The sequence below is a fragment of the Myotis yumanensis genome, unplaced genomic scaffold (genome assembly GCF_028538775.1).
Source record: "Myotis yumanensis isolate MYYU_CA2020_CCGP unplaced genomic scaffold, mMyoYum1.0.hap1 SCAF_3, whole genome shotgun sequence".
NCBI lineage: Eukaryota > Metazoa > Chordata > Mammalia > Chiroptera > Vespertilionidae > Myotis > Myotis yumanensis.
In genome coordinates this window covers 127976392-127990788 of record NW_027223754.1, presented here as the reverse complement: position 1 = coordinate 127990788, position 14397 = coordinate 127976392, and the positions used below count along the sequence as shown (strand labels likewise).

General features: G+C 42.1%; 1 protein-coding gene across 1 annotated transcript in view; it reads right to left on the bottom strand.

Annotated features, from left to right (window-relative positions):
* Nucleotides 1-14397, bottom strand: part of EPYC (epiphycan) — a 42479-nt gene that overhangs the window by 5666 nt on the left and 22416 nt on the right. The window contains exons 2-5 of the mRNA XM_070407595.1: nucleotides 12440-12611; nucleotides 2969-3127; nucleotides 1278-1480; nucleotides 1-12 (exon numbers count right to left, since the gene is read on the bottom strand). The exon at nucleotides 1-12 is cut by the window's left edge and continues 84 nt beyond it. Of these exons, the coding sequence (XP_070263696.1) occupies nucleotides 1-12; nucleotides 1278-1480; nucleotides 2969-3127; nucleotides 12440-12611 (546 nt within the window). The remainder of the gene's footprint in view (nucleotides 13-1277; nucleotides 1481-2968; nucleotides 3128-12439; nucleotides 12612-14397) is intronic.

Sequence of the window (14397 nt, the reverse complement as noted above, 5' to 3'; positions counted from 1 at the left end):
ATCATACATATCCTGGAAACATTCCAAATGTAGGGACTTAATAGAAATTAGTGGTGCCACAGTTATATTTTCCATTCCCTGTCCATGCAATTATTTATAAAATACCGCATGCCTGACCAGGTCTTATTTACTAAAGTTATGGCAGATTAGTGTTCTAAGTTACATACTAGACAATTCAAATGGATTTTGGAAGAAATGAGGACAAGTAGATATCTCTTGATGAAAATGAAACATGTTTCTCAATCTCGAGGAAGAACGTGCTTTGTCCACTTTCACTTTCTCAGTTTAAGTAAGGCACTGACTTCTCATTCTCTATTCTGCAATAGAACTTTGAAGATTTTGGTGAGGCATAGCAATAATTTCTTTCATGTAATAGGGATGGAGAAATGAGAATTTCTCCCCAACAAAAGACTTCTCTTCCTAGCCTGAGTTTCAGGGAAAAGACAACCTAGCAAGACAAAAAAAGTGTAGACAATAACAGGTCCACTCTAGCCAAATACCACAGGGCAAATTATGACTCACCACCATCCAGGCCAACAAAAGATGAGTGGAGAGACTGGACTTCTACCCTTGCCAGGCTCTACTGAGGTGCCCTAACTCTCTTGCCCAACAAAATGGCTAGTAGAGAGATAGGACTTTTGCTATTGCCCAGTGCTAATGGGTCCACAGGACACCTTCTAGCTACCAAGGAAATAATGTGATGTCCTTTCAAACAGTATTTTTTGTTTATTGTGTTCAACATATATTTAGAGGAGCAGCTTGAACAGGGTAAAAATGAGTAAGATAGCCAGTGGATTACTGTTCTCAGATTCTACACTGTTATTCCAAGCAAGTTACTTTAGCCCCCAGCTTGCATCCTTTTCTTAGAAAACAAAATTCATAAGATTAACTGAATCCAGTCTTCTTTAAAGTAATATGGAAGCCTTTTATCCCCAAGGCAATAACCACATCCTGTAAAAGTAGCTAACCTTTTAACCACATTAAATGCTCCCCATCAGTGGAGTTTTTGGTAAAAGCAAATTATCTGCTTAGCACTATTTCCAGAGAGCCACCCACTTCTTATTCCACTTCTGCTTTCTGTTCTTGGTGCTTGACCAACCTCAAAATGTACCAGAGCACAGTACTTCCCACAAGCATGATAAGTAGTGTTGTAAAGTTTACTTTTGCAGTTATAAGTCTCATCCAAGTGAATTCCTTTATAGAAATAAAAAGGCTAGTCATTGACCACAAATGGAATGGGAAGATGAAAGTCTTTTATATCCAAACTTAAAACTCACTTTAAATGCTTCTTGCTTTATTCCTTTCCTTCCCAGTCTATTGTTGCTAACATCAATGAAGGTCAGACTGGTTGGCAAATCTGGAAGTTGCCTTATTTTGTTGTCACGTAGGATAAGCTCTCTGAGTTCAGGCAGCTTTTTGAATGCATCTTCATCAATTTCAGATATTAAATTTGATGTCAAATCAATCTTCCTTAAATCATCTAGAAGAAAAAGAGGAAGTACTTAATATTCTTGAAATATTCTGTTCACATAAAAATATGAATATAAATTTCCTATATACAAAAAAGCATAAGCATGAATTTAAGTAGCAACACAAGTTAATTAAAGAATTATTTCTAAATACTTTAGAAAATTTGTTCTCTCCAAATGTGGTTCATGTTTATGCGATTATAAGAAATTATAACTTTAGCAAAGAAACTGACACATTATATTTAAAATAACTAGTCTTTCCCCAATAGTCTAAATAAACTATATCTGGATTTTACTACTTAAAATATTTTCCACAGGGATGACAGATTGTTATATTTTTCTAGTGGTCAAAGATATATTAGTATAAAATACAAAGGCATTACAAATAAATGTTTAGTAATTAAAAAACTTTATGAAGATAAGTACAAAAATTCTTCTATGTTGGCAACAATTATAATGTCAGAATTTAGACTAAGATTCTTTGATCATAAAAAAATTCTCATAAATAATTGATCATGACACCTTACTCTTATTGCCATAAAATGATAATAAGTTCTAGGCTATAAAATAGTTACTTATGATTTTTATTTAGTTACAAATAGTTTGTTGAAAATATCAATAGTTTCTTGATGACCTTTAATTATTCAGCATTTTTTCTTATCATAATTAAAACAAATCTTCAAATGGTTATATGAGAAAAAAATAATTGATTTATGAGACATCTATGCTAATAAAAAGGGTAATATGCTAATTAGACCCGATCGGCTGGAAGTCTTCCGGATGTCCGACATCCTTCTGGACAAAGCCATGGTGGCGGGGGCTGAGGCAGAGGCAGTTACGGGTGATCAGGTTGGCAGGGGAGCAAGCAATTAGGGGTGCGATCAGGCCAGCAAGGGGGAGCAAGTAGTTAGGGGCAAGATCAGGCCGGCAGGGGAGCAGTTAGGGGCGAGATCAGGCAGGCAGGCAGAGTGGTTAGGGGCGATCAGGCAGGCAGGCATTCAGGTGAGCGGTTAGGAGCCAGTGGTCCCGGATTATGAGAGGGATGTCCAACTGCTGGTTTAGGTCTGATCCCTGCAGGGTCCCGGATTAGAGAGGGTGCAGGCCAGGCTGAGGGACCACCCCCTCACCCCCTGTGCATGAATTTTGTAGACAGGGCCTCTAGTCTATATATATAAAAGCCTAAGCAACTGGCTGATCGGCTGGTAGCTATGATGTGCACTGTCCACCAGGCGGAAGACGCTCAACACAGGAGCTGCCAAGCGACAGCAACTTTGCAGAATGCCTTCTCAACACCCCAGGACCCCTCAGGGGATGTCGGACTGCCGGTTTCTGCCTTATCTCTGCAGTCCAGGCCGAGGGACCCCACTGGTGCACGAATCTGTGCACTGGGCCTCTAGTATTTAATATTCAGCTATCATTTCCAGAACCACTATTTTACAGTGCAAAAATTTTAAGAAATTCTGTAAAGAAAAGAAGGCCATTAGTGCTATCATCCATACTTAGGCTTGCAAAGTCATTTCTGTTGATCTTTTTAATTCTGTTAAAGCGGGAGTAGAAATAAGCAGTGTTCTTGGGCAGTGGTGGAATAGCATCAAGTTCATGGTCATCACAGTATACAGTGGTACTTATACAGGTACACAGAAGGCAGGTTGGAAAATCTAAAAGATAGATGCAAATAATTAAAATTAACAAAAGCAATTTCTAACAATGTGACTAGTAATGTTTGTTAAATAAGATTAGAATCTCATGCAAATAATTCTGATAGATTTCGTATTTTCTTATATAGTTTTCTGTAAATGGAATACTAGTCAAATATACCAATTAAAACTGACCCAATAATTAGTATATTTTTGTAATGTTATAAAATTTAAAATGATTGCATGTACACTGCAGTTGTTGCGTTTATATTTAGAAATGCTATCTTCAAATATGAACCTTAATATTGTCATTTTTATAAATTTAAAGCATCACATACAATGTTTGTGTTAAGTCATTGGTTCAGTAAACAACCCACTGAAACAAAATCTGCTTCAAGAAAAATATAGGGTAATAATCACTAGTATTAATTTACTCAGTATGTATTTTTTTTAACTTTTCTATGTAAATGGCACTATGCTAGCTAGTGAAACAGTGGTGAGCATAAAGAGACAGAGTTCTATTTTATGATCTGATATGTAAGAAGAATGATAATCACACAAATAAATGAAATATGACTGTTGTAAATATTATAAAATATCATATTAGCATAAAATAGAAAAATTTGACCCAGTTTGAGAATCGTGGTTGTCTGAGAAGGTGATAATTAAGTTGATATCTACAAGAAGAAAAGGAGTCAATTATGCTTGTGTGAGGGAAGCATACGCACACTGAGGAAGCAGCATGTGCCCTAGTCCTTCAGTTTGGAGGAACTGAAAGATGGTCCATGTTGTTATAGCATAGCAGCGGTTCTCAACCTGTGGGTCGCGAATACTGAAAATACATCCTGCATATCAGATATTTACATTATGATTCATTTTTGTAGCAAAATTACAGTTATGAAGTAGCAACGAAAATAATTTTATGATTGGGGGGTCACCACAACATGAGGAACTATATTAAAGGGTCACGGCATTAGGAAGGTTGAGAACCACTGGGAGAGTATTGAAATGTGTAGGACTTGCAGGCTGTGTTACAGATTTTGTTCCTTATTCTAATCATTATCAGATTTGCATGCAAATATATCACTCTACTTGAAGGTGTGGTGGAAGTCTGAAGGAGGGCCAGTGGGCAGAGTGGAGATGAGTTGTTGTCTAGATAAAAGATGATGGTCGCTAGGGTAATCATGATAGAAAAGGCAACAGAGCCAAAAGATATTTGTTAGGCTGGATTAAATATCAATTTACTAATCTGTTTTTCTCCATCTATCATACACACACATGCTCACACACAAACACACCCACACTCTCACACACACACAGACACACCTATCCCTCCTTCATTCTCTGTTTAGTACTCATGTAGAGGATGCAGTCTTCTAAGGGAGACAGAAGTAATGATCAGAAGGAAAGGAGAGAAGGAGGATAGGGCAATATTATGGAGACCAAGTGGAGAAAGGGTTGGAAAGAAAAGGAACTAGAAAACAATCAAGGCTGCTGAGATGCCAGGCAAATTAAAATATCTCTTGGGTTGAAAATGTCTCTTGGGTTAGTTGTGATGGTTATAGGAGATTCAGCAAGAGCTGTGGAGTGATGAGGCTGGAAGCCAGATTACAGTCAACTAAGGAGAAAGTTGGATGTGAGGAAATAGTTACAGCAAATATACTAGTAGACAATATTATTGAGATATTTGTAAAAAGGAAGAAAACAATCAATTACTTTTAAAAAAGATTTTTTGTGTTGTGTATAATGAGGGATATTGACTAAGCTAGAAGGTTTGCAAGAATCCAAAGTAGCAGAGGTTAAAGAAGGGTCCCTAGAGGACAATAGGAAATGAAGTTTAAAGCCCAGTGGGAGAATGCAAAGCCACATGCCAGAGGACACATTCCTCTGTTGCAATAGGAGAAATGTAGTTGTAGGTAATTATTTGTCTGAAAACAGAAAGACCAAAGAGCTGCTGACTGGAAGATTGCATTTTCTTTGTGAAGTAGAAGACTGAGTTTCCTAAAGAGTTTGAGGAGTAAAGAGAGGAGGAGGGGAAGGGTTGTGAGAGGTGAGATGAATGAAGAAAGTGAAATAAGCCATGATAATTACAGAAGAAGAATGTGATGGAAGAACTTCCTTGAGATTTCTCAGTGATCAACTCATCTGATTTAGCTGAAACTTTCCTGGTTTTAGCACTGAAAATCCCCTATTTGGAAACCCCTCACTCACAGAGACACCTTGTTGCCTTAGTTCAAAGATCAAGAACTAACAATGCAACTAAGATATTTAATTAATCATCCCCTATAGTTTTCATACAAATATATTTCCCGCTCAGCCTTTTTTGAATTTTTGTTCAAGCAACGATACGTTTCTCATATTCTTTATAAATTTTAGAATATAAGCAGAGGCTAAAGAAAAACACTTTGGCTGTTTAATCTCAACACAGTCAATAGGATGAAGGAAATTATATCATAAGTTATGTGACTATCTCAACTCTTGACTTGTCTTCCTCTGGCTACCTCTGATTCTGAATTTCTAGGGAGCACTGGATTGCAGAAGAGTTGGGACAACATTCACTCAAAGATCTTACATACTTTATTGATGCCATACTCAACAGTGAGCTGTTATATGCATTTCCCCCCATAATTTTCTTTAAAAAAAAAAAAATATTTTATTGATTTTTTACAGAGAGGAAGGGAGAGGGATAGAGAGTTAGAAACATCAATGAGAGAGACATATCGATCAGCTGCCTCTTGCACACCTCCTAATGGGTATGTGCCCACAACCAAGGTACATGCCCTTGACCGGAATCGAACCTGGGACCTCTCAATTCGCAGGCCGAAGCTCTATCCACTGAGCCAAACCGGTTAGGGCCCCCCATAATTTTCAACCTGTAAACTTTTTAAGACCTTCCTGCATTTTACACGTGTGTTATTTGTGTGGTGTTATTAATGTTTTGGTAAATATTAATTAGGTTTTTTTCTATTTAGCTTAATTATAACAATTTGTATAAAACATTCTAAGCATTGCAACTCCCCTCACAGAAAAGAACTAGTAAGGCACTTACTAAGGTAGTATTGCTATCATTAAATAGAAAAATCCTCCTACCTAATAAAGAGGGAATATGCTAATTGACCTTCATGCCATCACAAAGATGGCAGCGCCCACAGCCAATAAGGAGGGAATATGTTAATTTACTGCCCCGCCCTCAAAGATGGCGGCACCCACAGCCACAAGATGGCGGCGTCCATCCCCTCAGACCCTTAGCCACCCAGGGCCAGCCCAAGGCGCAGGTAACCAGGGCCAGCCAAGGCTTGTGCTGCCAGCAGTGGCAGCAGCAGAGGTGTGATGGGGTGTCGCCTTCCCCTGATCACTGGGTTGCCTCCTGCTCCTGAGGGCTCCCAGACTATGAGAGGGGGCTGAGGGACCCCCCTCCAGTGCATGAATTTTCATGCACTGGGCCTCTAGTCCTATCTAATAAAAGAGAAACATGGTAATTAGCCATACCTCCGCTACCCTTCCCATTGGCTAATCACTGAGATATGCAAATTAACTGCCAACCAAAATGGAGGCCGGCAACCAGGCAGCTGACGCAAACAGGGAGACTTGCTTGCTCCAGTGACCAGTGACGGAGGAAGCCAGGTCCCCTGCCTGCCTTGCCGGCCTCTCAGCTGCTCTCTAAGAAACATTGTAACAAATATAAAAGCTAAACAAAACCCCAGAAACCTCCTTTCAGTCAGCCAGGCTTCAGACAGCAGGACTGCAACATTGTTTCAAATACAGAAGGTAAACAAAGGCCAGAAACCTGCTTTCAGCAGCGGAGGTCTCATAGCTGGAGCCAAGCCTCAGAGATAAAGCTGGCCCAGAATTAAAGAAAAAGAAAAAAAGGACAGGTTGGGAGCTTCAGTCACTTGCCAGCCTGAAAACGGCCCTCAGCCCCTCACCCAGGCTGGCCAGGCACCCCAGTGGGGATCCCCACCCTGAAGGGGGTGTGACCAGATGCAAACAGCCAACATGCCCTCACCCAGGCTAGCTAGGCACCCCAGTGGGGACCACCACCCTGAACCAGGACACCCTTCAGGCAAACCAGCCGGCCCCCATCCGTGCACCAGGCCTCTATCCTATATAGTAAAGGGGTAATATGCCTCCCAGCACCAGGATCAGCAGAGCAGCGAGGCCTCCCGGCACCAGGATCAGCGTGACAGGGGGCAGTGACCAAGCCCCCTGATCGCCCTGCGGTTTTGTGTGTGACAGGGGGCGGGGCCACAACCTCCCTATCCGCCCTGCTCTGTTCGTGACAGGGGAAGGAGCCCCAACCCCCTGGTCAGCCCTGCTCTGTGCCTGATAGGGGGGAGCTCCCCAACCCCCTGATCGCCCTGCGGCTCTGTGTGTGACAGGGTGTGGTGCCCCAATCCGCCCCCCCCCCCCCACGGGCCCTGCTCTCTGTGTGACGGGGTAGAGCCATAACCTCCCCATTGGCCCTGCCCTGAGTGTGACAGTGGTGGCACCCCAACCCCCTGATCAGCCCTGCTCTGTGTGTGACAGAGGGCAGCGCCCCAACTTCCCTATTGGCCCTGCTCTGTGAGTGACAGGGGGGAGCTCCTCAACCCCCTGATCAGCCCTGCTCTGTGTGTGACAGGGGGTGGCACCGCAACCTCCCTATCAACCCTGCCTTGAGTGTGACAGGGGGCGGTGCCTCAACCCCCCAATCGGCCCTACCCTGAGCATGACTGAGGGTTGCATCGCAACCTCCCGATCCACCCTGCTCTGTGCATAACAGGGAGCAGCACCCCAACTCCCCAATCGGCCCTGCTCTGAGCCTGAACAGGGGCTGCACCTAGGGATTGGGCCTGCCCTCTGCCACCCGGGAGCAGGCCTAAGCCAGCAGGTCATTATCTCCCCAGGGGTCCCAAACTATGAGAAGGGGTAGGCTGGGCTGAGGGGCCCCCCTCCAGCGCATGGATTTTCATGCACTGGGCCTCTAGTCCTAGCTAATAAAAGAGAAACATGGTAATTAGCCGTACCTCCGCTACCCTTCCTATTGGCTAATCACTGAGATATGCAAATTAACTGCCAGCCAAGATTGCGGCTGGCAGCCAGGCAGCTTGAAGCGAAGAGGAGGCTTGCTTGCTTCAGTGACGGAGGAAGCCAATGTTCCCCGCCTGCAGCTGCCGGCCTCTGAGCTTGCAGTTTGAAATACTGTTACAAATATAGAAGCTAAGCAAAACCCCAGAAACCTGCTTTCAGCCAGCTGGGATCTCAGAGCTGGAGTCAAAACAGTGTTTCGATTATAGAACCCAAACAAACCAGATACCTGCTTTCAGCAGCCGAGGCCTGAGAGTTGGAGCCGAGCCTCAGAGCTAAAGCTGGCACAGAATAAAAAAGAAAAGAAAAAAAGGAGTGGTTGGGAGCTTCAGTCACCCGCCAGCCTGAAAACAGCCCTCAGCCCCTCACCCAGACTGGCCAGGCACCCCAATGGGGACCCTCACCCTGAAGGGGGTGTGACCAGCTGCAAACAGCCATCAGCCCCTCACCCAGGCTGGCCAGGCACCCAAGCGGGACCCCCACCCTTATCCAGGACACCCTTCAGGGCAAACCAGCCGGTCCCCACTTGTGCACCACGCCTCTATCCTATATAGTAAAAGGGTAATATGCCTCCCAGCACTGGGATCAGCGAAGCCGCGAGACCTCCCGACACCGGGATCAGCATAACAGGGGGCAGCACCCAAACCCCCTGATTGCCTTGCGGTTCTGTGTGTGACAGGGTGTGGTGCCCCAAACCCCCCCCCCCCCCCCCAAGGGCCCTGCTCTGTGTGTGATGGGGTAGAGCCATAACCTCCCCATTGGCCCTGCCCTGTGACAGTGGCGGCGCCCCAACCCCCTGATCAGCCTTGCTCTGTATGTGACAGGGGGCAGCGCCTCAACTCCCCTATTGGCCCTGCTCTGTGCATGACAAGGGGGAGTTCCCCAACCCCCTGATGGGCCCTGCTCTGTGCGTGACAGGGGGGAGCTCCCCACCCCCTTGATGGGCCCTGCTCTGTGCGTGACAGGGGGTGGCGCCGCAAGCTACCTATCAACCCTGCCTTGAATGTGACAGGGGGCGGTGCCCCAACCCTCCAATCGGACCTACCCTGAGAGTGACTGAGGGTTGCATCGCAACCTCCCGATCCGCCCTGCTCTGTGCATGACAGGGGGCGGCACCCCAACTCCCCAATCGGCCCTGCTCTGAGCTCGACCAGGGACTGTACCTAGGGATTGGGCCTGCCCTCTGCCACCCGGGAGCAGGCCTAAGCCAGCAGGTCGTTATCTCCTGAGGGGTCCAAGACTGCAAGAGTGCACAGTCTGGGCTGAGGGGCCCCCCACCCCCACCCCTCCGAGTGCACAAATTTTTGTGCACTGGGCCTCTAGTATATAATAAAAGGGTAATATTCAAATTGACCCTAAGGGCAACCAGGAATGACTGGTTGCTATGATCCTCACTGACCACCAGGGGGAAGATGCTCAAAGCAGGAGCTGCCTCCTGATGGTCAGTGTGCTCCCACAGAGGGAGCTCTGCTCAGCCAAAAGCCAGGCTGACAGCTGCACAGCAGCGGTGGGAGCCTCTCTTGCCTCCTCGGCAGCGCTAAGGGTGTTCGACTGATGGCTTAGGCCCACTCTCCATGGGCCTAAGCCTCAGTTGGACATCCTCCTAGGGGTCCTGGACTGTGAGAGGCTGCAGACTGGGCTGAGGGACCTTGCCGAGTACATGAATTTTCGTGCACTGGGCCTCTCGTAATTTATAATAACAACTTTAGAAATAAAAACTATGTTATGAATGGAAATCTAGAGAAAACATTTAAGAGGGAGCTGCGAAATATTTAATACTTACTGATTTCTCCAATCAATATGAATTAATATTTGTCAGTTATTATATTTTTTTTTAAGAAAGGAATTTTATTCTTCTATATATTCATGGTCATGCTAATCTAGCAATAAATTTTCAGAGTAATTATATATTCACACCAGTTAATAATTTAATTCTACTTTTTCCATCATAACTCAAGCCTACTTTATATGGTTTCAGAATATTATTTTTAGAAATTTGTATTAATAATTAAAATACGATATTTTTATATTTAATGCTATAAATGTTTCCAAACTATTTAACTTTGATGAATTTATAATATGTGAATTTAATTTTAAATTTAGAATTTTTGGTGATGCTTTTTCTCTTGAAATTAAAATGTGAATTAAAAATTTCACTTTATTACACTGAAACTACTTTAGAGACAACATTTTTTTGAAAAGTCATAGATAGTTTTTAATATTATCTCAAAGCTGACACTATGGAGCCATAATTTTGACTAAAAAATTAGGCATTGTGCTTTTGTGCTGTTCCTGGCTCAGCTAAAATACCTAATGATGCCAGATCCATCATTGTTTGAAGAATCTGAAATTACTTAAAAGTAAGTAATATTCTAGGGCAATTTAAATTCCCTGCTCTGAGGGCTTTCTGCTGGGTACTCACATTTCCTTGTAATTGTGTGTGCATTCCCTGGTTCTGTTTGTAGATAGCTAACTACGTGGAAAGAATATGAGGTATTTCTTAAAGACTTAGAGTTTGGTGCTCTCTGTTTGCATCCCAGCACCAATATGTACCTCCTCCATACATTGGACAACTTTAATAGCATGTTGGAATGTTAGTTTTCCTACTTATAAAGCAGAAATATCCATACCTACTGCATGGCATTGTTGTGACTCTTCAAAGAGTCAATGCACATAGAACACTTTAGTGGCTGGCATCTAGGCAGCATGTCGCAAAGACAACTTTTAGTTAAAAACTCAGAGAATCAGAGCGTAGATTGGTGGTTACAGGGGTGAGGAGAGGGGGGATGGATATTTGTTGTTCAACAGGCATAAAGTTTCGGTTATGCAAAGTGAGTAAGTTCCAGATATCTGCCTGTAGTTAATGATACTTTATTGTACCCTGAAAAGTGTGTTGAAAGTGAACAAAAGATAATCTCTTTTATCAAAAATAAAATAATGAGAATTAACATTTACTATGTTTACTATGGGCCCGGTACTAAATTCATTCATTCATTTAATCCTTACAAAACTCTATGAGGTAAGATTTAGTATTTATTATCCCACTTTCTAGATGAGAAAATTGAGCCAAAAAACCACCAAACATTGAATGGTTTGCTCAAGATTATAGTATATCCAGACAGTTGCAAAGCTGATTTGAATGCTCTCTTCTCTCTTTGCTTGCTCAGTATATTCTTTACAGACTTTTCTCACATCACCAGTAACGCCTTATAGCCTCTAAATTTGTTTCCATGTCTGTCTCCCTGTTCTAGACAGAAGTATCTGTGAAAAAGTAGTCATTATAAGGTAAGTTTTGTATCTTTAGAGCTTAGAGTAGAAAGATACTCAATAGTAAATAAACCTTTGTAGTGGAAATTCTACTCACTTTTCTATACCCCTCCCCTTATGCCATTCTCTCTCTCTCTCTCTCTCTCTCTCTCTCTCTCTCTCTCGTCTGTGTGTGTGTGTGTGTGTGTGTGAAAATATTTTGGAGTGAGTCCACTTGAATAACCCCAAGAATGACACTGATAATTTCTAACAACAAATATAGACAAATTATAGAATCACATGTAGCACCAGGCATTCCTTCTTGTTAACAAAATGCTCTGGTTTAGATCACCTTTAAACCAAACAAGATGGAATTCAGTGTAATGAACCACTTTCCTCTCTTTTCCTCTCTCTGCTACTTCCTAGGAGAAGAACTATACAGATAAAAATCAGAACAGACTAGCTTCAAACCCAGCATGTGAAACTAATGGCTATGTGATCTCTGGCAAGTTCCTACCCCTTTAAAGCTAGTTGCCTCAGTAATAATGAAAAGATTAATGCTGACACCTTCACAGGGAGTTTGTAATACACAAATGAGATAAGGTGAAGTGTTGAGCATTATGGCCCACAGATATTTTGTGCTCAACCAATGTAAATATTATTGCTACTACTATCATCATTTCATTTATCATAAAAAACCTTAACACCTTGAACTTCCATGGCCTGACCTCACAGACATAGATTCTGATCTTGCTAAGAGGGTATCCTTTGTTCCGAAAATGCATTCCATCCACCACAAAGGTTTTGAGTAATGATGTTAGACAAATATTTTCATTGGTTATTTGAAAATTTTCATCATGCCTGAGCTAAATTATTTAAACTACTTTATCTTTGAATACAAAATACATGTGCATCTCCTGTTTCAAACCTAGCCTATTGCAGAACTTTCTCCTTGGGTGATGTGGGTCCCCTGTGGACTTGGAACTTGGCAATTTAGAGGGATGACCAAATGGACCTGACCTTCACTGGTGTGTGGGCCCAGAACCCTGGTGAATTCAGGTTCCTGTGGGGAAAAACCGTCAATCAGCCTGGGGGTGGACTCCTCCTCCTCTTCCTCTTCAGCCTCCTCTGGCTGTGGGGGCGGGGTGAGGAGCTCTCTGTTCCCTGAAGGCATCATTGTTGCTATTTCAATCTGAAAAAGAACAGAATTTGATCACAATCTCAATTACCCAGAGGCAGTAAGACAAATTTCAGATATTCATATTTGCCACAAGAGGGCACTCATGTTCTGAAGTTCAACACTGTGACTGGTCTACTTGCCTGGGAGAGCACATATGGTTCCAGTTACTGCTATTGTTTTTAACTCGTTTTGCTTCTTATATCTTAGTACTAGTTCCCAATGTCTTTTTGGGGGGATGGTTCTTGCACTTTTAAACATCTTTATATTTTTTTAATTCCATAAGTTTAAAAAACCTAAATTTATTGTTTACTAAATACAGCATTGCAAGAATGCATAATTGTGCAAAATTCAGATTCACCCAGAAGTGTGCACAGTCCCCTTCTCCCTGCCACCCTAATTCTGTTCCCCTTGAGGATAATAACCAAGAAAAAATTGTCATGTACATTTCAGTTCTTTTAATCCTTGGTCCCTGGATTCAAATATTGTTTTTTTACAACAACTTACACTTCTTCCAATTGTATTTTACTGAAAAGTATTATTCCTACTAAAATACAATATATGTAGACTATATGATTTGATGTTGATATGCCATTTCTTATATATTTTCAATATTGAATAACAAGCATTGTCAATGATATTCGGGAATGTCAAAATTGACCTTTTTGAGAGTTTTGGCAATAGAAGGCATTTAAAAAACATTCAAATAGCCCTAACCCAGCGGTTCTCAACCTGTGGGTCGTGACCCCTTTGGCAGTCAAATGACCCTTTCACAGGGGTTGCCTAAGACCATCCTGCATATCAGATATTTACATTACGATTCATAATAGTAGCAACATTACAGTTATGAAGTAGCAACGAAAATAATTTTATGGTTGGGTCACAACATGAGGAACTGTATTTAAAGGGCTAGAAGGTTGAGAACCACTGCAACTGGTTTGGCTCATTGGATAGAGTGTTGGCCTGCAGACTCAAGGGTCCCAGGTTTGATTCTGGTCAAGGGCAAGTACCTTATTTGTGGGCACATACCCAGAGGGGAGTGTGCAGGAGGCAGCTGATTGATGTTTTTCTCTCATCGATGTTTCTAACTCTCTATCCCTCTCCCTTCCTCCCTGTAAAAAATCAATAAGCTATATTTAAAAAAAATAATAAAAAACACTCAAATGATTTTTCAGGGATTGTAGTTTAGCTTAAACTTGCTTTTCTCTTCTTACATGCATATTATAAGTAATGTTATTGTGTCTAAGACCACTGTTTGCATTTAGAATAACCCCTTACTCTCAACTCCCTTTCCTTGTCTCAATGTCATTTGTATTAATAAATGTCTACCTTCTTAGTGACCTTGTGACCTTGGGCAGGAATTTTGTTCAAAACAATTGTTTGGCAGCATGCCAGCTTCACCCACAGGGGCCTAGTTTCCCCACGGCATCCCCAGGAAAACCCAGATTTTTTCTTTAGCAGGCTGACATGGCCTCTTGATCCTTTCCAGCCTTCTTTATTTGCTTTCATTAAACAAGCAAAAACAAGCAAAAACAAAAAAAAACCACACAAATTACTTTCTAATTTATTTAATGTCAAAATGATATGCAAGCTAATACTTCCCTGTGTAAAATACGGACATAATTAGGGCAGATATTTTATGAATATTTTAGATAACAATTAACAATTTCTTTTATTTTTATTCTTATTTTGGTTAATCCTCACCTGAGGATATTATTTCCATTGCCTTTTTTCTTTTTTTGAGAGAGAGAGAGAGAGAGAGAGAGAGAGAGAGAGAGAGGGAGAGAGAGAAAAGTAGGCA